A 24677-nucleotide genomic window follows, 5' to 3' on the forward strand; every position below is an offset into this window, starting at 1 on the left:
ATTCGCGTGAATGTAACGGTATTGCAAATAGAATTTAATAATCCTCTACTAAAATTGTGGAATTATATAAAAGGACTGTATAACTTTTTCAGTGTTTGTTATTTCTAAAATATTACCAAAAATATTTTTAAATTATTATTATTGTTGAATGTAACATTTTAAAAAGTTAAAATTAATATTTTAAAAACATGAGTTGAGTGAATTTGTTATTTACATTTACATGCTAATTAAATTGTTGAACTTTTGATATATTTTTTCTTTTCAAATGCCATTTTAAGAGTTTTATATAATACAAAAATATAACAAACTTTTGTGTTCAATGTTTAAATGGTATAGATATGTGAATTTGTTTTAAGAAAAGATTTATAGGTGTCAACTAGCCGCATAGCTTCTGTGTTCTGCGGGGGAAAGAGTAATTTCCATAAAATGCAAATCTATACAAATAGAGTGTCTATAATGCAAATTTATGTAACTGCAACTCCATACTCAACTCTACTCAAAGGTGTGGGTTTTCCCCTAAATTGGTGTTTTTAAACTAAAACTGCTAAATGTGTGTATGTTTAATTTATTTATTTTTTCCTTTAATCTGCAATTATCGTATTCTGCAATTCCAATGAGTTAACTACTTTATTCTGACGTCTGGCTTTGATAAAAAAAAAAAAATACAACCACCATAAAGTGTCATCATCAATTAGTAGATGAAGTTTCAAATATAAAGTTTTCTCTCAGTGGCAATGGTAGAAAAGAACAGAAAGAAATTAAGTAGCCTAAAATAAAGTTTCTAGGGCATTGGCTAGAATGGGCTGAATAGTATGAAAAAATTTAACCAACCAAAAGAGAATGGTTTCCTTCCTCCCTCGATCATTTCGAGGGCAAACTTATAATCTGTCTCAAATGATTCACAAAATCCTCTCTCCACAACTATTGTCATTCCCTTCTAAATTACATCAAGATTTAGGAGCGGATTTCATACAAAACTCCAACTACCAACACGAATTTTGTATTCAATCACCATCCCAACTGCGTAGGATTCCACAAAAATATTGAAATGTTTGGCCATTAAAATTTTGGATACAAAATTGAAATTTAAAACTTAAAAAACTATTTTGAATTAAATAATTTGTATCTTCTAAAATATTATACTTAATAAATTAAAATGGAATAATTTAGTCCCTACGATATATCATCAAAACAAATACTTAATATTGAAAATAATTATCAATTCATTAAAATATATAATAAGTAAAATAATATCTAAGTACATTAAAAATGTAAATATTGACATTTTGCCGTCAATGTAGAGAAGAAAAATTGACAATTATAATAAGAAAATATATAATAAAAGGGAGTCACTGGGAAGAAGGGAAAACAAGTACACAATCGATGAAAATAAAAGGTATACAGATCATAGAGAAAGATATATAGGGAAAAGAAGCACAGATCTAGTAGGCATACAAAAGAAAGTAAAGAAAGTCTTCAAATAACATTTTAATAAAGTTTAAAAATTTACAGTTTTAACTAAAATAATTTTCGAAAAGTATTTAATTGTCCCCCTAAAAATTTGACTGCACACTACCCTAAGGTTCCGCCACTTTTTTCTAAATAAATATAAATAAGCGTTACATTACAGAACCTAAAATTAAATAAAATTAAAAAGACCATAAACTAAAGATATTCACTACTAACTATGGAAAGACAATAGTACTATAGAAAAAACATCTTCTCTCGATTGGGAGAGAATGAAGACATTATATAACACACTAATTAATGAAAAACCATATATTAAGTGCACTCATGGTACATAAAATCAATATCCCTAAAAATTAATTGGTGAGGGAAAAAAATACAAAATATCAAACCACAAGGGTTTTCTGCACAAACCGCCCGAGGTTAGGAGGTCACACCTAAGGAGTCATCAATACTCGGAATGAGTCTTCCATCCTGCGATTCTATATAAAGATATAGATGCCTTCATGAATCCCCTTACAAATAACAGAATATTATCATATCCCCAATTAGTAATTGAATAATCTACACTCACCCATGAACAAGGCAGTATCCCCGGCCAGCCAAAACTTTGAAATCGGGAACTGCCAAACCAGTCCCAATTTAAAATATTGGGAAGAGGAGGAAAACTAAAGTTGGAGGAAAACTCTGCATCATCTCTTCTCAAAAGTACCTGGCAATGGATTCAATCAAAGCCTGTGAAACAAGTTAAAATGCCCACCGTATTACTATTAACTCCGTCACTATCTAGCATATCTACGAGTCCACCATTTCATCTTGCAATTCGCTAGGAGCAATAAGCCCAGGAATAGAAAGCATTCTTTGTCGTTCTCTCTCTCTCTGAGCCGCAGCCTCTTCAGCATATAAATCTTTGTTATCCTGCGGAGAAAAGGCAATTGATAAACCTCAGGTTTGAATTGAATTACAGGTAAAACTATAGTCAAAATGCCAACAAACCCCACATTGAGTTCGTTCGAATCAATTTTCTCCAGAAAAAAAAAATCTTTGTGCATATTAAAAATTTAGAGAAGTCAAAATTAATTTCATTTTTTTCTTAATTTTCTCTCCTATACATACTCACGGAAGTTCCAAAACAATTTACAGAGCACATATAAAGCAAACTAAAACTATTGATAATTTTACCAATTAGAGAGCAAAATGCTAATCCATAAAGTCACTAAAACAACCAACCCAAAGCGAAGTAAGGTGGAGTGTAACTTTCTAGGTACAATGTGAAGGATAACTCATACCATTAGCTCAATGAATTAAATAAATACCTGAGCTGAAAATTCTTTGGACTGGATAAGAAAATCTCGTATATGATTTTTAAAAGTAGATAGATCATTGGTTGACTCGAAGAGTCCATTAACAAATTGAGTAACCTGCAAATTTCTTCAAATTAGTCATTTGTTTCAAGAGACAAATATTATTTATTTCTCTACATTTACCTCTGCTGCGGTCATGTTGGGAAATGAGGTGCTTAGAAGTTTTATGGTAAACTCTCGTACAAACGCAGAATTACTTGGGTAATGATATGGACCAGTAGCAACATCCCAAAGAGCCTCAGTTACGACACCAGTTTCCACCTGAAAAAGACAGAGCTCGTTATTTTTGCTATATTTTACAAAATAGAAAAACATAGGATTGTGACACCGTACCAAACAGAACAAATGCTGAAGCACCAAGACATGCAATTTGAACCCAGGCTTGTGAAAAGTATCAGTCAACACGGCGAATATCTCTTGCTCAATTGTCAAAAAGTATGTCCGATAAAACTGATTACAGAACTCTGAGCCCTGTTACAAAGAACATTCCACCAAAATATATATATGAAAACAAACATATTTGCCGACACAGTAAGAACCAGAACAAGATTAATTTTACTGTGGATGAAAAATTATAACTTATTGTTTAGAATAGAGAACGTGTAACGAATCATCCCAAAAGAAAAGGTTGCATAAAGTTAACAAATAAAACTAGTATGCAGAAAGACCACACCTGAAACTTCTTTAGCATCTCTAACAACAGGTTCAGCCCAGTTTCAGCAATATTTCTTTCAGTGTGCCGAAAAGCCCATATGATAGAGTCCATAACAAGCTTCAATTGCTGGCACAAAAATTACAAATAACATCAGACAGACAAGATCACAAAATTTGATAACACACACAGTCAACAATTAAAACAAAAATAAAAACCACTTATGAGTGGTATATCGTAAGCAGAAATGGAGCACATAACACAACCTGACTTGACAGGCAGATTAATGCAGGAAAACAATGAGTAGCTATGGCACGAAGAAGAGAGAAGAACTTGAGGCGATGCTCTGGGTAATCTTCAAAATTTTTTGTAATCATCTGCACGAAAGAATAAAAAGAAAAACAATTGTTCAGTGTATTAAACACCTGCAAATACCAAATAATTATGTGCCATCACAATTGATAGAAATTACAAGTTACAGAACTTCAACCTCAAGCATCCAAAAGTAACCACCCTAAGCCTTCTATAGTGGATGAAACAACACCAGTGTTCTATTATAGTCGATCATGTCTACAAACAAACAACTAACTAAAAAATCTCCCATAACTGCGCCCACCTTTGACAATTACACTACCATTCATCTAATCTACTCTGTTTACTAGAACTCTGCACGTCTGTCCACACAGGTCTAAATCAAATGTGGAGAAATTCAACCAGTTTATCAGAAATATGCTCATGTCCAAATTTATCCCTCTTCTCCAAATATGCCTTTTAACATTTGCTTATTTGTATCTAAAAAACAATTTTGATATAAAAATAACATAATATACATTTAGAAAAGAAAGCTATTTAAAAACATTTGAATGGATGAAGCTGATTGTCGAATAAATGGGTCTCAATTACAAATAATAATAATAATAATAACAACAATAATAAACTAGAACATATGTATCATAGCTGAATATTTGCAGTAAATTTGTATCTAAAACACAATTTTGATATAAAAATAACATAATATACTTTTACAAAAGAAAGCTATTTAAAAATATTTGAATGGAAGGAGCTACTTATCGAATAAATGGATCTCAATTACAAATAATAATAATAATAATAAACTAGGACATTTGTATCATAGCTGAATATCCTACACAGTACCTCAAGTGTGCACTGAAAGACAGCTTCAAATATGCGTGGTACATCTTCAATCATTGCAGATTTATATCTGGAAGAGAGATACAAAAGAGATGAACGACACATACTATTCAAAACTAACAGAAAAGACATCACTACTCTATTCTTAGGAGGTAAAGAACATATACAAACAGAAAATTAGATTTCAAAGCACCATACCAGTCAATAAAGAATGGAAACAAAAATAAAGTGACAGAAGCATACTTATTCACAATTGTGGCAAACAGTGACAAAACCTCTGACTCCCTAGCATCAGGAACATTCCTCGCATAATCTCCAAGAACAGGATCCATCATTGGAGGCACGAATTGTTTGCCAATTTGTGGTTGGTCTTCCGCCTTATCCAAGAATGTCTCAATCAGCTTAAGTGTTTCCCTCTTGACCGAACTGCGTGAATATAAACATGGTTACTGGTAGAGTCAACAATAATCACAGAGTACACAACCAATACATCGTTTTGATGGTCTTACCGTAGAAGTTTCACGTAGGATGTTCTAGAAGTATAAGGTCCCCCTTCAGTAATACTCTTTGAAATAAGCTCGCTGTACATTCTGGGGTAAGAATACAAAGAAAACATGATTCAGCAAAACAAATATATATATCAAACTATTTGTTGCTGAATAACAACTTCCTTACTAGAGAGTCCCTGAATATAAAAAACTAGAACTTGCCTGTACACATTCAACATGTCCAAAAAGATCATCGAGATTTGGGGCAAGAAATATGTCCCTAAAGAAGATGCAACACTTGTATTCGTCTGAAAGTAAGAGAGATTAAAATCACAAACTTAACAACAAAAGTGGGTAGGACCCAGGATTGAATGCTAATTTACAAGCAGAACAATTAACTATTAAAAATGAAAACCAACTTGACGGAAACTTAAAACGACAAAGATTGTGAATGAAGACATTCTATTTTGCTAAAGGACTAAATAAGGAATTATGTTCCCTTAACACAACATGTACACCTACTCTGACATGGACACTGAAGAAAACACTGACACAGTGACACCACTAATATAGATACTCATCATGACAAAATTCTCAATTGAGAATTAAGACAAATAAAATTCACACTATAAAAACAATTGTTATAGTTTGCCTGGAATAACAAATCATCTTTTACTATTTCTATTCAAGGTGTCACTTTCTTTATTCCTCTCCAAGCCAGAGATATAAAGGTGTACAACATGTGTCAACAAAATGTTTTAGCTGAAAAAAATATTTTATTTGTGACAGTTAAGGAAAGTTGCACACAGCACCGCCCTATTCTATGTAAGTGTTGGTGCTTCCTAGCTGAAAAATCCCAGGACAAGACAAGGAGAACAAACTCACCATTCTCTAGGCAAACATCAACAACAAATTAATTCAAGACTTTCTATCACTTAACATGAAACAATATACTAAATAAGCCTATAAACCCAAATTACTTAAATAGCATGGAGAGAGCTAAATAAAGAACATACAGCAGAGTCACAACAAAATTTTATAATGATTTCAAGGCCATACCTGCAATATATTAAGCACTGTCCGGATAACATCCTGATCCTTTAAAAATTCAACATTTTGATGAGCCTGGCCTATAATTTCCATCCATTTCTGAAGAAAAGTGGAAAGTCACATACATATAATATTATGGTTTACAGAATATTAAAAAGAAAAAAAAGATTTAGATTCTTGTCTATCAAGAAAAATATTTAGCATATACCTGATTTGGGAGCTCCATCAATCGCTGAAGATATTCATCTCTCTTCTGCGCATCAGACTCTGCCTGAATCATGTGACCAACCTACAATACAAGAATATAACTTAAGTATGTGCAAACACAAGTATACAAATAGAGCGTATGGGAAATTATGTATATATATTTAACCAATGAATTAAAGATTTATAAAGGCATACAGATTCATAGAAGGAATGTATTTGATGAGGTTCAAGATCCATAATGGTGGTGGGAAGGCCTGTCAGAAGCTCAGACACAAACGGTTCATTTTCCCCAACCTGAAATACCAATCATTGTGACAGTTAGGGACAATCTCGTAATGAAGAAAACACCGTGTACTCAATATGCAAGCTTGTATAATAAAATGGCTACATTTCTTGGAAGAAAAACTTGCAGCCAATTACCTGAGTGATCACAAATTTACGCTTGCACTTCTGCACTATTTTCAGAAATGTGTCACAAGCCATATCCTGAAACATAAAGAAACATAATTATAGAAAGCTTTAACAATTGATGACCAACAAACAAAATAAACATAACAAGTAAAGAGGTTAGCTTAGATTAAGATCATATTCCACCAAACCATGATTTGTATCATGCGAAATAACATGCCAGCAAAAGTAGAGACAGAAAGCTCCAAAGTAGGAAAAATAACCTGAACTCCAGGATGGGTCTCATGCATAAACTCAAACAACTTATTCACAACAGTTTTAAGGAATTTCCAATGAGCTCTTAAAAATCTTGGATACTGGCCCACAACATACCTGCAAAAAATACATAAGAAAAATAAAAGCAGTGCTAAACAACAAAATACAAAACAAAATGTCACATGGAAACTATTCTTACATGATATTACTTGCAATAACAGCTTTGTTGTCTTTTCCCTTTGTAATTTCACAAAGGTTTAATAAGTCACGAATGACCATAACCAAAAATCTGTTTTCCTGCAAAAGATTCAAGATGATTTAACTACAAATAGTGAAGAAAAATATCAAACCTAATAAAAGAATGCCACAAAAAATACAGAGGTAGTCAACAAAATTAAAACAGTTAAGAAAGTGAAGCTATGAATGCATCAATCTCGCCAAATCAATACAAACTCACCAATTTCACATCTGGTTCTAACTATTCTAGTTGAAAAATAAGTTTGCTTCCGAGTTGACTTGGAAGCCATGACTACCAACATAATTCGTGTGAGTTAACGAGTTAACTCGCAACCATTATCATGTATTTAAATTAGAAAACCAAACATACTAAAAGATTGAATGTCATTTTCTTCAAGAAAAATTGATGTCCAAACATACATAAGGAAATTTGCAAAAAAATTGACAATTTCAACGATCACACTAGCAAACATGTTGACTAAGTCCTTGAGAGGACCTCAAATTCAGTGTACAAATTTCAGCTTGGTACATATAACTTGTATACTTCAGCTTTGAGGGAATGTCAAAAAAGTTAGAGTTAGTTGAATACGCTAACTTTTTAGAATAGATTGACGTATACACCATATTTTACCTATCTAACCATTATGTAGGTTGATCTTTACTTTTGTTGTACATCTTTGATGCAAGGCTTCCTATAAACGAATGAGTTAGCTGAGATAAAACAATCTCTCCTAAGCTTCTTGTTTTTTCACTTTCATGTCTTCAAGTATATCATTCAAGGTTCTCCAATATTCTACTTAATAAAACTTAGGTCAACAAAGTGAACACGGTTGTCCTAAAATTTATGTGTAAAAAAATTTAAAACCAACATGGTACAATTACAAAAAGAAGACTTCAAGGGCTGTACAACTCCTCATTTAATTTTGAAATTGAATGCATATAGGATCATAATATCAATTGGTCAAGAGCATGAAGTTTAGAATACCTGTTCTTCCATCATAGAACCGGATATAGAACCTATTGCCCAGCATAGTGTATTTAAATTGTTCCATGTCCAATCCTCACCACTAAGCTGCTTACTTAATTTCCTCAGCATCTGGAATTACAAAATAACATTAGAAACAAAAAGCCATACGTACCAGCCCAAACATACAACAGTATTATAGCTAGCCTTTACATCTAAGCCAAAAGAATTACATAGCTACATCTTCAGCTTATTCAGTTTGACTCGAGTCCACTATTGTTGTATTTTAACATTTGATACTGTGGTTTTACCATTCACTAAATGAAAGTTCGGCTCATACTTTATAAAACAACAGTGAATTTCCTAGCAATAACAATTATTAAACCAGATAATACGAAACAAAAATAATAATACGATTGCATTTCCCAACAAAACAAAAGGTATTCAGATCCACATACCTGCTTTTCAGTATCATCATGATCAAGATGTGATAAATAAATAAGAGTCTCCCTCATAATCTGTATAAAAAACAATGACAAGTGAGTGACAGATTAAATTAACTCTAATTAGATATTATTTAGGACTTTAATTCTTCTTATTTGAGGACTTCCTTAAGCAGCATAATTAGTTTGCATTAGCTTTTAATTTGTATTGGATTAGATTATACTTATTTTTATGATATGCTTAAATTTCACTAGAGTTATGATAATATTTCAGAGTATCAAAATTGAATCAGAGTACTAAGCATCTAGAGTAGTAATATGGCATTTTCCCCACTGCTTATCCATGAAAAAGTGTCTAAAAGTAAATAAATATCACGACCAATATTAAATGTAACCAATCTATTAAAACACTATTTTGAGGATAAAAAACAGAGACAGTTTTTTCATGTATAGTAATGCATATTCAACACTGACATTTAGGAGAATTAAGATGTCATCTTATAACCTTGTACTGAACAAGAACATCATTGTCTTTCAAGGTTTCACGAACAATGTTCCCGTTTTCATCTTCAACTATGAGAACTTCTTCAGGTTTTGCCATTCGACAGATCATGAGCATTCTCAGCTTTGACATGGGACCTGCATACAGTTGTCGGCGCTGAAGAAGCTGAGAACCGTGTCCATCAACCATGCCAGGGAGCATTGCTGGTACCTACTTATTACGTTGATGAAAATACATAAGTAACACTTAGGCATAACATATTCCAAGTGTGTTTGCAAAGAAGATTGAAGCATGCAAGACGTGGAGACAAAAAATATGCGAATAATTACATTGACACAGAGGAAGTCACACGAGAAAACAAAAAACAGAGAACTATACATTACAAAGCTTCTTCTAAAAGTTCAAAAAATAAAGAGTAAATCAATGAAGAAAATGAGCAAAGGAAGCAAAATTGCAGAGAAAAGGGTGAGTAAAAGAAGTAAAACTATGACTGCACAAATGGTATCAAACTAATTGCCTTATAATTTTACTAGTTTAATTAATTAAGAGCTTTCACAACTATGTATCTTATCTTAACCTAATAAGATTATGCTATTAAATTATGAAATTGTTGTAAAGATGAGTAAAAGATCAGCAGTATATAAAAAACTGAAATAATTTTATTCCTAGCACATTTTTCAGTATGAATATTATAAACCAACTCAGATTTTGCTAAACAAGTTTTTTAGTTAAGAAAAAGATAATTGTTAATCCTTGACTTTAACAATCAATGTGGTAGCATTAGAGAGAGATCACCTGAAGTCCCATCAGGGTTGCTGCAGCAGCAGGATTGTCCAAACTTCGGTGTGGTTCAAACAGCTCCGACACCAAGGAATTCCAGTAGTCCAAACAGACCTGTTATTTTTATAAAACAAGATACAGCATGAACCTAGGAATTTAGAAAAGTCCGAAGTGGCACGCAAACAAAACCAGAATGCACACACGTACGCTAACCATTGGGAGGGAATGCAGAAGACATCTATAAGACTAACATAAAATTAAACACAAGCATTCATAACAGAAGAAATATTTAAAAGCAAGAACATTTCAATATCAGCATACCTTAAAAACCTCAGTATCATCAACATAAGAAATGTTGATAAGATATTCAAGGCCTACAAGCAAAGCAGCTATATTCTCTTGAGTGGATTCCAGGATACGAATGTGAACCTGCATAAATAGAAAGGTTCCAAAATATTGTTACGAGGATTAGAAATAAAAGAGAAGACATCTCCCATGAGAAACGTCATACAGAAAAAAATTAAACTTGCCTTGTAAAAGGATGTGAAGAAAAGAGCCAGATTCTGTATAAATGCCTACACAAAAGAAAAAAGGGTCAGTCAAATACTTCACAATTAATAAGGCAAATTAGGCATCTTTTTTCAACAAAGACTCACTTGCTCCTCAGTTGAGCCCTTTGTATACGCGTCAGGAACATCTGAAGTTGGTGGGAGTATACTCTGCAATAAACACGACAATGTCAAAAATCAATGAAAAAATAAATTCAATATAATCAAATGATTAAGAATGCAGTGTATTTTACATAAGTGGAGATCAAAACAAACCTGCAACTGGACCATGAATATGTTATACATCTTGACATACTGCACATCATAATAATTTCCAAATTGAAGGGCTGCCACCTGCAATAATAAATAGTGAATTATTGATGTCGAAAATATTAGGGAAAAGTGCAAGGCACGTAAGGGAGGAATATACCTCAGTTAAACACTGCAGTGTTAGGTTCCTATATGCTGGGAGTGGGAAAAATTTGAGGAGTGTCTCAAGCTGGTACGTAAAGCAAATATCAGTTTATGAAATCCTCAGGAAAAAAAAGGACATTTCAACTGAAAACTTCACATACTAATGGTGATTCAAATATGTAACCCAGGGGAATCCATGATAAAAAGGCATGCAATGTAGAGAGAGTCGCTCGAATAAGTTCGGTCCTTTGGGAGGCTGATAACACATACAAGCATAACTCATGAATGAGTTGAAATTCACTGCAAAAAACCAGTGTAAATATTAGCAGTAAATAGACAACTCATACAAAGTAAATGTAGAAAAATCACACCAAATCACTTAATACATAACTAGCAAAAGCACTTTAAAGTATGCTATCTAAAAACACACGGTAAATTTACACCAAAGGAACTGCTGGAGAAAATGATTCCAATTTAGAAACAAATAAGTCAGTATGCTAACGTGTGGTTACAAACGAGCCCAGCAGTAAACTATTCTTAAATCTCTGTTGTTTTCTGAAGATAGTTTCAGTTCCGAAAAAGACAATCCATGGCTGATAAAAAATTACATCCTTTTATGTCAATCAACCTAATCTAGCCCTCCAGTTATTTCACCACGGTAAATTTACACCAAAGGAACTGCTGGAGAAAATGATTCCAATTTAGAAACAAATAAGTCAGTATGCTAACGTGTGGTTACAAACGAGCCCAGCAGTAAACTATCTTAAATCTCTGTTGTTTTCTGAAGATAGTTTCAGTTCCGAAAAAGACAATCCATGGCTGATAAAAAATTTCATCCTTTTATGTCAATCAACCTAATCTAGCCCTCCAGTTATTTCACCAATAATAAACAATTACACCAATCGCAATCTATGTTGGCCCCTACCACATTATTATCATCAAATCTACCTAACAACTAATAAAAGCAGATATTATCTCTCGACATTCTTAGAGTCACTAAATCTCATACTAGTAAACTAAAAATAATATAGCATCTCAACTAAAAATAATTTAAATGGCAAAAACCTTACAAATCTACTACTGCAAAATCAGGCCCAACACAAAATAAAATTAAAATGCTAAGCACAAAAAATGACATTCAGTTATGGTCTATCGAAATGAATTACCTGTTCAAAGATTGTTTAAGCTCTTTTATCTTCTGCTGGGTCATCTCACCTCTTGAAAAATCAAAAACCTCTTCACTCAAAAGCTGTAAGGACATCATTTAGATCAGTAATTTACATTAGGACAGAATCTAAGGTGAAGTAGTCTGAACTTACTTTCAATATAACCATACAATTTTCACAAATTGTTTCACTAGTTTTAGCTGCAGAGACAAGGTCGGGAATAAAACTTCGCCATCTTGCTGGCCATTCATGCTTCAAAATCTGCACAAGGCAAACCCAACATTGCAGGGACTTGAGCAGTGTACAAATTCATGTATACCAAAAGATGGTAAAATAATGCATAGCAGATTTTTTCACCTTGATATATGAAAGTATTAAGCTTCTCAAACACACATATGTATGTTACCAATATCTATCTATATCTATTTATATATCTATATCTACATGTATCTACATATATCTACATACATACATATATATATATATATGTGTGTGTGTGTGTGTATGCAGAGGCAATTTCCAATACATATAACAAAAGGAAAAAACAAGCCATATGCACCAAATAACAGATTAGAAGAAACAAAAGAATTAATCCAAACAACTTGTAAGCAATATGTACTCACATATGGAGAACAGACAAAATATTCGTAAGAGGGTTGAATTTAATTATGGAAAAATATGGGATAAAACATATGTGATGAACAATGGATTGTGAGACTGATAATTTTATCCTAATAGTCAGTCCAAATAACAGAACAGAGCTACTATTTTTACCTGAACTAATATAATGTTGAGTTTGTTGACATACAGCCTTTCTGATCGAAATGAAGCATCATTGCCAGAAAGCTACGCAAGAGAAATCAATAATGAGATAAATGATAGAGGATCTACGAAAAACTGAAAAGGTCAAGTTTCTGATTTCTTTAAATGCGGTTCATACCTGTACAATGACATCAGAGATGAAATTTTTCATTCCATCTCGCTGTTCAACAGGTAATGCATTCCATCTATACTTAATTACACCTTCTAGAACCTGAATGTAAAAGAAAAAAATACATAAACTAATAAAGTTATCTTTAATCACATTATCAAAAAATAGAAAACTTTTCACCGCCCGACAAATCTTGCTTTTCAAGTCATTGCTCAAATAGAGTTTAAACCCATAATCAAATCTAATGATTGTTTTTGGGGCAATCCTCTTGACAACTAAACTCAAGACCTATGGTACAGCAATTTTCCCAAGATGCACACAAACCATCCATGAGGACAAGTAAAGCTCCTTACTTCGCTAAGGATCCTTTCAAATGCAACATCCAACTAATATTATCAAACTATGACCAAGATTTAGATCCCTAACTCAAATTTGGTATGCTAGAAACAATCCCACTGAAAGAGTGTCACTCTAACTACTACACTCAATTTCCTTAAACAATGTATCAAATTTGAACCTTGTGAATGAAAACATGTGGTTAGAAGGGGACCACACACATGTTACCCAAACATTACCATCAAAAATGTTCTCAAGTCAAGACAAAATAGGACTGAAACCCACATTTGTTGTTATAACTATAAGCAAGTCAATACCACACTGGAAGAATACTCCAGGCGTTACTATTGAAACTAAAAACAACAAATTAATAATGATCCTTAACGAGAACTATTTATCCCCATCCCGCATAACAGAAAAACAAACTCATAATTACATAAGCCAAACCTGTAAGGCAAAGAACTTAGTATTCAGATTCTGAGTATTTTGCAAAATATGCATGACTTGTAACCACATATCAGGATTGTTTTGCAAGTCACGCAGAATCTGATCAGCGGCATTTCTCTGCATCGTTAATGTACACAATCAGTCAGTCAGGCTAAGAACAACACAAGGTCTTCCTTAGTAGCACATTCTCTAAATAAAACATATTATTCTAAAAACTAACCACACTAGTAAAAAAACAACACAACCTAACCAAATAGGTTCAGTTTAACTCCACATTGCACATGATAGCAAGAGGTGAATTGGTAAAACAAAACAGAACCGAATACGCCAGAACCAAGCCGAAAACATAAGAGTTATTTGAATTGAGTGATTAAACCCTAAGTGTAAGTGAAAGAACGGAGAGAGAAACCTCTTCTTTAGATCCGGTGCCATAGAAAGCAGCGACGGTGGCATCGAGGAGGGGAACGTCAATCGGCTGACTCAAATCCCGGAGCTTCTCGGCGGCCATGGAATGAGAGTGATAAAACCCTAGAGTGAGTAGTGTACGGCAGAGCAAGAAAAACCCTAGAGTAGAGCGCGAGAGAGAAAGAGAGATATTTCAAGGAGAAAGAACTGCCTTAGACTTTTAATTTTTATTATTGGAAATATTAAAATAAATGTTTGTGTATATATAGAGAGAAGGAGAGATGAAAAAGACAGCTTGAATTTGAAGCAGAGTTTGAAGGAAAGGGAGATAGGCGCACTTAAAGGGACTGTGTAGATTTTATTTTGATGCTTCGGGAAGCTATGGGCTGTGTTTTGCTTTGTCACTCTTTCGATGCCCAAATTTTCTTTTTGTTGGCCCATTATTCTACCCCACTTATTATTTTATTTTTTTTAAAGCTTAAAAAAAAGTTTATTTTCAACTCTATGTAGTTGGTAATTATAATGAAAATTATTTTATTTTTAATTACCATTTATTGTTAAATTAGATTGTATATTCTTCACGCACGAGTCATCAATTTAGTTTTTATTTCTAATATTATTATAGATTCCGATTTATTTTCAATAACAAATTATAACTTACTTTTTCTTCAATGAATTTTTTTAGACGTTCTTTATAATGCAAAAGTATTTTTTTCTGATTCTTGAAAATAAATTAAATAATTTATTAAAGACAAAAAGGTCTTAAAGACTATATGAACAAAATATAAATCATAAACACATCTAGACTTTGTAAAATAAACTAACAACAATGTATATTTTAATTTTTTAATAACACTACAAATTAAGAATGTTAAACATTTATAATCTGTTATCCATATCTATAATATATAATAGAGTATACAAAATTAGTTCATTTGGAGAGAAGTTTTACACGTGGTGGTACATATAAATTTAGCCAACTATTTTTATTAATATTATTTATTTATAAAAAAATTATTTAATATATCTATAACTAATAATAATAATAATAAATATAAAACTAGTCCATTTATAAAGAAAAGTTTTACAAATGACATCACAAAATTTCCCAACTATTTTTATTAATATTATCTATTTATAAAAAAAAATATAACTTAATCTGAAAATTATGATATATAGAGAGAGATATAGGTCCTAGAGAAAGGTTTTAACTTACATGGGAATGTAGCCAATTGTCTCAATACTATCTGTTTATAAAAGGATGGTTTAATTTTAAATATTTCAAATATACAATTTCTTTTTACAAATAGGTCAGTTTTGTAGATATTATGTATTACCCCTGTTTTATTATTAATTCATTCATTTATCTATTTAATTTTATGATTTTGATTAAGGACTGAATTTTGAATTTGAAAGACGAAAAATAAAATAAAATAAAAGAGATTTGATTGGTGTGGTAGAATAAAATTAATTTTATATTGATATATTTAGAGTATAATTTCTAAAATAATTGATTATAAAAAATAAATTTCTAAAATTGTAAATTAAAGACAACATCATATTTAAATTAAAATATAAAAAATATTACCAAATTTTAATAAAAAAAAATTATATTTCACTATAAAAGTATATTAAAATAAATTATAAAAAATAAATAAATATATTTATTATTTATTTTTTATAATAATAAAATATATTGATGAATATATATATATATATATATATATATATATATATATATATCTTTTACATTTTAAAAGGTGATCCTTGTGTTCACCTTAGTTCATTTTTTTTTGTTTTTGTCTCATATTTCCTTCTATAATAACTTTTGAAATGCTTGCTAAGGCCTATCAAAAAGGTATAAAAGTTTGTCTTAAAAACTTATTGAGCAATTATATTCTTCCTGGTGTTACAATATACTTTAAAGTACATATTTATTCATTTATTATTTGAAGAGAAGAGAATCAAAACAATTTTTAAATTAAGTGAAAAGGCAGAGTGAGGAAAGATAGAGTTAATACTAAAAGAATAATTGAAAAAAAAAATAGGTGAGTTGAAAACAATTATTGAAACTCCATATCTGATTTGAATTCTATGGAGACATTTTTATTGAGATAATTGTGACATAAATAAAGACTACATTGTTTTGTTATGATCCCAAATATATTTTTTAATTTATGATAACAAAATTTGTTGAATTAATTAATGACAAAATTAGGGTGCCTAAATGACTTCAAAGAAAAATGCAGACTTCCAAGAAAAACAAATATTACAGTGAAATAAACAACTTACTCATGAAATTGTTAATTTAGGATCTAATTTAAATGAAGTAAAATTTATATGAATGATGCAAGTATAAGCAATTAAAAATTACAAAAATAACTTATAAACTATAAATATAGTTTAACCTCTATAGTATATGAAACCAACATTATAGGTAGATAGACCCACAGGTCATTTATTTCAGTGAAGACATTCAAAAATTCATAATAACCTCCAAATTGTCCATGCCATGGAACTCGTGACTATGTCAGGGTTTGTCTAGAACATTTTGACTCCATTTAAAAGAATTATGTTAGAAACTATTTAGAAATGGGAGCAAATAAATATTCATTTGTGTTTAAAGTAACTGGAGATTATCGATTATCTTGAAAATTACAATATCAATAATCAGATCTCCTAAATATAAACTAGAAAGAAAAACAAATACTAAGAAAAAAAAAAGTAAACCAGCAATGTTCCTTCAATAGGAAACAAAATTATATTAAAAAAAATGTTGATATTTTGGCTCCAGCTCATGAAAAAAAGCAGTTGAAATGAAGGTGAAGAAAACAAATCAAATTACACAAGCAATTCTACATCTACTGCTAACGAAAAAGGCAACAAAACTGCCAATAGGATGGTAAGTGAGAAGAATTGTTTTTCTACTTTTTTTTTAATTGCCTTTTTTTTCTCATTTTGAACTCCAAATACTTTGATGCTTGTCTACTTTATAGATCCACCGCGTATGGATGAAACCTTGCAAACGCCTGCTGAGGTGGTGAGTGGAACATTTTTGTAGCATGCTACCAGATCCTCATTAGTGTGAAGATCGACTTGCAATGTTTCCCAAACTTTCTTCTTTGGATTTAAGAGTTCATCAGGATTACCTTCACTTCCTGGGAATGTAATTCTTTCTCCAACTTTAGCAGAACTGGGAGGCTCAACCAACTCAACCTGGAGGAAGCACAGCAATCAGATATCTATTCCTCCAACACCTCAGTGGATAAGCAATTCAAAGGAACCCAAAAAACACCAAAATAAAGGGAGTCAGGAGGCAATGGCATAGATATTGTATTTTGTATTTTTCTTTACCTTGGAATGATCATCATTTGATGCAGCAAGAACCATGGCTTGGGATTTAATGCCTCTCATGGAGGCTGGCTTTAGGTTACAAAGAACACAGACCTTTCGATTCTGAAGAGAGTCAATAGTATGAATTAACAATCAGTTAAAAAGGAATACGATCGCAACTTGTTAAATTAATTCTGGTTAGACAAAAACCTGTATTTCATCAAGTGGTATGTATTTGACGAGCCCACTGACAACAGTTCTGGTCTGTTCCTCCCCAACGTCAATTTCTTCAACATACAGCGCATCTGCATCGGGATGTTTTTGAGCTTTTGTTATAAGGCCAACCCGAATATCAAGCCTTGTGATGGTAATATCTGGTTCAGGCACGGCTTTGTTTTTAGCTTCATTAGATGATTTTGCTGGTTTTTTCTTTCCATTGCCATCTGTAGTAAACAATAGACCTAACATGCATTAGTAATCTTGAACAGTTCTGTTTATATATTAAAGAAAAATAATGCCCTGCAAAAATTGAAGACTGACTTAAGCTTAAATCATGGTTCAAACAAGCTTAGTTAATGGTGAAGATGTTAAGCTCGCTGCTAACGTGCAGATAAAGTAACCAATAAACTCATGATGTGAGGGCCTATAACAATGATGTTGATATGTGATAATTAGGTTGTCTTACATATCATCTCTAACCTAATACTTAAGAGAGGTCGATGTGAGGTGGGAGATACTACCACAAGAAAATATTATGTTTGAAAAACAAATTATAGATTTTATTTTAAATAAATAAATAATTTTAGTGAAATATTGTTACGTTTTCTTTGCTAACAAAATATTAAAATGAAATAAATAACAGTAAACTGAATGATTGGCAAAAATAACGTAACAAAATATTGTTACGTTGGACAATTCAAATTTGTTTTCATGCTCCAAAGGGTCATTATTGGCAAAAATACAAGTTAAACCAATTATTTACAAATGCTTTTAGAAAAATATAAAGTGTAGAGATGCAGATACAATATAGATATCATAAAATTATTTTTTTAAAGTGGTTTAATTGTTTTCTATTTGAAATTTACTTTTTCATTTGCATGCATCCATATAAAAAAGATTTGAAGTTTCAAGAACTGACATTGTGTAAACTAATAAATTTTCTTAGTTTAATGAGCAGTATATTTTTACCACAAAATATCTTTCATTCAACTAAACGTGTCATAAACACCACCTTTGAATTGTCACTTTTTAGCGGGGAAGTCGTCTACCGAAGTTATTATATGATAATACCACATATTCCGACTTTGCTTTCCTTCTTCCTAACCTCAAAACACTCATTAAAAATGGAGAAGTGGGATAAAACACCTGAAACTTTTGTTTTCCTCAGTTTCTCGGCAACATTTTCAGCTTCCGCCTCAGCTCGCACAATCCTATCGGTCTGACTTCCAGCGAACTTCTTCCTGTAGAAGTCCACTTCTTCATCTTTCTGGTCAACAATTTCGGAACCATCAATGACAATAAAGTGAAAGCACACCTAGAATTACTTCACTAATTTTTCTGAAAGAAGGCAACTTACCAGCTCCTTGAACAATGGCTTGGGTGTTCCAATTTTATGACCAGAACTTACAATATCCCAAGGCCTTTTTACCCTATCAACATCTCCTTTATCGTCACAAAGTGAGACATGTATCTCCGCAGGCAAATTTAGTTGATTAAATACCTTAATGCCAGACAACAGACAAGAACTGAGAATGTCTTGAAATACCTAACATAATTAAAACGTACTGTCACAAGCGCAACATACGTTTACTGGGAGGTTTACTTACTTCGAGTGTGAAAGATGGGATAAAAGGTTCCAATAAACACGCCAGAAGGTATACAATCCCAACTGCAGTTTTCATGACAAGAGCGCAAAGTGGTTTGTTTTCCTTGTAAAGACGCCAGAATTGAGCTTCCTGTAAATTTAATTGCACAAAAATTTCAAAAGGCAGCCATGTAACATGAACATAATACAATATATAATGTATTGTATTTTCGGGTGCAACACAACACCTCTCCAAAGTTACCTGGAGATATGCATTTCCCTCGCTAGATATGCTCATTGCAGTTTTCAATCCTTGCTTTAGTTTAACCTAAAAAGATTGCAGAAAGAAATACCATTAAACTGTGATAGTATTCAGGTAAAAACAACAGACAATGTACCATAGTCATTTCAATTTACTATATCATGTCTCAAGAGGAAGATGGACTACCTTCTCCATTGCTTCTATGTATTGGTCTATATATGCAGCAACTTTATCAGCTAATTTTTTGGTCAAATTATGGGAGTCACCACTTACATCATCAGGAATGGAGGGGATAATGGAATCATATCCTTGACCTATACAATACAGAGTCATGTATGATTTAGAAAACAAGAATGAACACTAAATGAAAACAAAAATTAATAAACAACTGGAATAATGAAGAGAGTAATGGCCATGGATCTTAAGACTTTTCAAAAACTGTAAAAAAGGACAGCTATTAATCAATAGCTCCAATATATATACAGTCACAACACTAATGATGGTAATTTCAAAGGATTTGTAGCAGCTAATCTGTAGACACTTGAAGGGAAATGATGAAAGAGTTTGACCAACCTGCAGGTTTGGCAATAAAACTCAAAACTCGGTTGATGAAGTTGCCCAAATTATTCAGTAATTCACTATTTAATTTAGCTTGCAAATCAGGCCATGTAAATAATGTATCTGATACCTACATCACATAAGCACATTCAAATGAATAAAGAATAGAATATCCATTAATGTTTAACAAGAGATAAGACAGGTAGGCAAAACAGAATTCATAAAGTTTGTTAAATAGAATTACCTCAGGCCTATTTGTGAGCAAGTAATATCTCCATACTTCAACTGGAATCTCTGTATCTTTCACATCATTACCAAATACCCCGATACCTTTGCTCTTGGAAAACTTACCTAAAAATAATTTCTCACTAAATTTAGTTAATTCGTAGTGTCTAAATGTCAACTATCCTCACGTCCACAGAAAATATTAGATTAACTTCTAGCCAATGGGGGCTTTTCAAATGAGATAAGTATTTCATTCCTAACTAGTAACCTTATAAGTTTTTAAGTGATTATGGAGAAGTGAAAAAAGTATGCTTTTAAAATTTCAGGTTCAAAAGTTGATTTTATCTAGTGTAAAAATTTTCTTATTTTACCTCTTTGATTCATTTTTTCTCCTATCTATAACTGTTCTTTGTAGATATTTATAATTATAATGACAACTGACAAACCATTGAAAAACAAATAACTAACCTGATTCATAATTTAAGTATTCGGTAACACTGATGGTCTTCATTAAAGTCCAATTCTCACCAGTTCCAAGTAGAGTAGATGGAAACATCACCTGGAGAATAAATTCCATCAGGTTAGAATGAACGTTTAACTGAGCTGGAGAATTACTGATCAGTGAGGGAAAATGATAAAAAAACAAGATGATGGATACATTGTCCCATGTAAACACAGACACATAATGGCATACAAATCCTCAAATTGTAGAAAGTCAATAACTTACAGTGTGGAATGGCACATTGTCCTTGCCCATAAACTGATACAGCTCCACATTCTCTGGGTTTTTCCACCATTTCTCCCAATCACGCGTGTAGCATGAAGTAATTGACACATACCCAATCGGTGCATCAAACCACACATAGAAAACCTTCCAATATTACAAAATTAAGCAGACAAACTACAAAGTTAATAAATGAAAAAACAACAAAAAATATTGGAAAAATCAATAGAAAACTGACCTTGTCTTTGTATTTTTCATGTGGAACAGGAACCCCCCACTTTAGATCCCTCGTAATACAGCGTGGCTTTAGTCCTTCTCTGAGCCATGAATTTGTTGTTTGGATGGCATTCTGACTCCATCCACCAGCCACAGACATCTCAGTAATATATTTTTCCAATCTGTCCTTCAATAAAGGGAGTTCAAGAAACAAATGGTCTGTATCCCGAATTCGAGGAGTTTTCTGACAAAGCTGTTATAGATGTCAAAAATCTCATTAAGAAATCAACTGTCATTTACCCCAACCATACAATTGTGCAAGTATGTTAAAAGTAAATGAACATGTGTACTCCAGAAAGCCCTACTAAAAGAAAAAGGTATAGAAAGGAACCAAAGAAGAAAGCTCACAAAGGGAAAACAAAACTTAAGGAACAAAACGAAAGTACCAAAACGAAAGCTACTAAAAACTCCAATTAAGAAATTCAGTCAATTCCTAAAATTGACCACAACAATTATAACAGATGCTTTGTCAAATAGGAACGAAACAACTAATTAATAAACCAGTGAACCAGGTGTTAAATTTTAAAAGTGGGGCGAGTTAATACCTTGCATCTGGGATTTTTCAATTCTGTTGGATTCAGAAGTTTTCCACACTTCTCACATTGGTCTCCTCGAGCAGAATCATACTCACACCCCAGAGTCGGGCAGGTTCCCTCCAAAAGCCTATCAGCTAAGAACCTTTCACACGTGTCACAATAAAGCTGAAATACAATAGGCGTTTAACAATCACATCCTTGAAAATAATTGAAATCGGAAAACTACCCTTACAATTTCAAACAAATAGGAAGATAATACCAATGCCAAAAAAATAGATACAGTTCGGCCAAACAACCTGCTGCATTGTGTTTTCGGAGAGCCAATTGTTCTCAAATATTTTTTTAAAAATTTCTTGACAAACTTCAGTTTGCTGAGAGCATGATGTCCTCCCAAATTCGTCAAAACTTATGTTGAACCACTTGTACACCTCCTTATGTATAGCGTGGTATCTACGAACACAGAGAGAGTAAGAGTATTATTGAAATTTCGCTGAAGTAATGAGTGACTGTATGATAACTTCACATAGATAGACTTGCAAATCAAGTCCAACACAACATGAAATATTCACTTGAAACAATCCTTTGAATATAAGCCAAGCTAAGCCATTAACCCTAACCACATAACAAATGAATAATCACATGGAAATAGCATAATTGTGAGTGTGCAAACACATATAACACATGTTAAATTTTAAAAAATAATAATAATAAAGAGAAACCCATACTTGTCACAGATCTCCTTGGGAGAGCACTTTTCTTCCATGGCTTTAGTCTCTGTCGCGGTTCCATACTCATCAGTACCGCAGATGTAAATAGTGTTGTAACCCCGAACCCGACAGTAGCGAGCGAACACATCGGCGCTCAGAACGCCTAGTCAAAATCAAACCAAAACGTTAATCTCTCGGTGACACAAACAAGATAAACACACAGATTCAATCGTGGATTTCAATCGATCAAAACAAAAATTGAAGAAAGCCATGAAACAACAAATAATGAGAGAAGAGCCATGAAACGACAAATAATGAGAGAAGAGATAATGCAACGCACATCCAATGATGTTTCCGAGGTGAGGAACGTTGTTGACATAAGGCAAGGCACTGGTGATTAGGATGTTGCGCTTCCCTTCCACAGGAAGCTTCGGCGGTTTCCCGTTTTGAGCCATCTGAACGGAATTCGTGGCGTTCGGCGGACAGAGAATAAGTTCCGGCGGCGGCAAGAGTGACAGAGAACACGACGAAAACGAGGGCAACGATGTGTAACGCCGGCGGCTCACTAAGGAACCTGAATAATATGTCTGACTGGTGACTAGGTATAGTTAATGGTAAAGCACGCTGTGCCTCTTCTAATCTAAACACAGGTTCATCCTTACTTTGCTGAGCCTTACATAGCAAGGCTATGCTGAGATTATTTTATATATATTAAATTAAAAAGGTTTAAATCACTTAATTTATTACTAAATAAACTTTTTACATTACTTGTAAATGTAAACTAAAATAAAATTTCAGTTTTAATATATTTTATATTGTTTGTAATAGATATTTTTATAGAAATGTCAGCTAATTGTGAGAAATAGGTAATAAAAGCAATTTGTTAGGTTTATTATGATTTTATAATAAATATTGTTTTAAAAGATAATATAGTAAACGTTTAAAAGTAGTTACTTACCATTTTTTATTTATTTTTTCGAATTAAAATAATTTCGTTAAATGTATTACAATTAAAAATATAATATACATTTACTATGAAATTATTTATTCTGTAAATTGGTTTTTAAATAATCGTATTAGAATTAAATAAATATATAAAAAAATATGAAAATAAACAAATGTTTTAAATAAAATTTTGATTAATTTCATGCAATTGTGCAGATTTTCATTTGAATTATTTTAATATTATTTCACAATCAACATTTTTATTCAAATCTATTAATTTATTCATCTAAGTCAATATAATTTAAATATATTTTTACCAGAGAAAGAAAAACAAAACTAACTGAAAAAAAATGTTATTTATTGCTAACAAAAATATACTTAAGCTTAAAATATATCATCTACAGATTACTTCTTAACAGGGTTGTCAAAATCAAACATAAAACTAGTTTATTATAAATAACTGCAGTGGGTAGGTGTTGACTAAAATCCATTTAATATCCCATTATTAAAAAAAAACACTAAATAGCGTGTGAAAAGAGTATTTCTTGATATATTTTTTTAAGACACATCGTTCAAGTATAAAAGTTTGACATAAATTAAAAATGTCAAGTTATAAATTAAAAGATAGTTTTAAAAAAATCTCAAATATTAAAAATATAAACAAAAGTTATTAAATATGAATAGTATAAGCTTTTTAAATTAAAATAAAATCTCAAAAATAATATGATAGAATGAGATGAGACTATATGCAAAGTAAAATTAAACTCAATAATATAAATATTGCATTCGAAATTATGTAAGTCTTGTTCACAGCAGAGCTGATGTATTTATTCTAACTAATATTATACATGTTCTCTATTCACCTCTTTTTTGTTCAATGCTTGAAAATTGAGCTTACAAAATAGCTTCGATGGTAAAACATGTTATTAAAGTTATATATCAAATCACTATATTCATTGATTAAAATTATTTGTATTTGTACTACTCGATTCAAAAAATAATTATTTATTCAATTTTATAGTTATAATTATTTATGTTTAGTTTCATTTGAATTTAGGGAAGACAACTTGTTTAACATGATAAGAAAAAAA

The 24677-nt window shown here is 31.8% G+C and overlaps 2 protein-coding genes across 2 annotated transcripts; both read right to left on the bottom strand.

Annotated features, from left to right (window-relative positions):
• Positions 1-1705: 1705 nt before the first annotated feature.
• LOC124844300 (protein EXPORTIN 1A) lies at positions 1706-14524 on the bottom strand. The gene is made up of 32 exons (XM_047321211.2): positions 14221-14524; positions 13812-13928; positions 13038-13130; positions 12872-12943; positions 12251-12358; positions 12098-12180; positions 11093-11231; positions 10948-11016; positions 10794-10871; positions 10626-10688; positions 10500-10544; positions 10291-10398; positions 9985-10083; positions 9193-9399; positions 8703-8762; positions 8266-8376; positions 7243-7340; positions 7052-7160; positions 6801-6866; positions 6576-6674; positions 6382-6462; positions 6183-6272; positions 5346-5431; positions 5145-5225; positions 4879-5061; positions 4639-4705; positions 3750-3860; positions 3505-3612; positions 3165-3302; positions 2955-3092; positions 2784-2888; positions 1706-2385 (listed from the first exon to the last, which is right to left on the bottom strand). Exons 1-32 carry the CDS (start codon positions 14317-14319, stop codon positions 2263-2265), a joined length of 3234 nt encoding a protein of 1077 aa, XP_047177167.1. The 5' UTR covers positions 14320-14524; the 3' UTR covers positions 1706-2262.
• Positions 14525-16941: 2417 nt separating this feature from the next.
• Positions 16942-23296, bottom strand: LOC124844290 (putative methionine--tRNA ligase). The gene is made up of 17 exons (XM_088114253.1): positions 22982-23296; positions 22660-22804; positions 22231-22384; positions 21944-22099; positions 21361-21591; positions 21126-21269; positions 20867-20957; positions 20418-20524; positions 20189-20303; positions 19802-19929; positions 19616-19681; positions 19376-19504; positions 19126-19269; positions 18915-19035; positions 17760-17992; positions 17571-17672; positions 16942-17432 (listed from the first exon to the last, which is right to left on the bottom strand). Exons 1-17 carry the CDS (start codon positions 23094-23096, stop codon positions 17202-17204), a joined length of 2412 nt encoding a protein of 803 aa, XP_087970379.1. The 5' UTR covers positions 23097-23296; the 3' UTR covers positions 16942-17201.
• Between the last annotated feature and the right edge of the window lie 1381 nt (positions 23297-24677).

Source organism: Vigna umbellata, chromosome 4, assembly GCF_029865625.1.
Source record: "Vigna umbellata cultivar VRB3 chromosome 4, Vumbellata_1.0, whole genome shotgun sequence".
NCBI classification, from domain to species: domain Eukaryota; kingdom Viridiplantae; phylum Streptophyta; class Magnoliopsida; order Fabales; family Fabaceae; genus Vigna; species Vigna umbellata.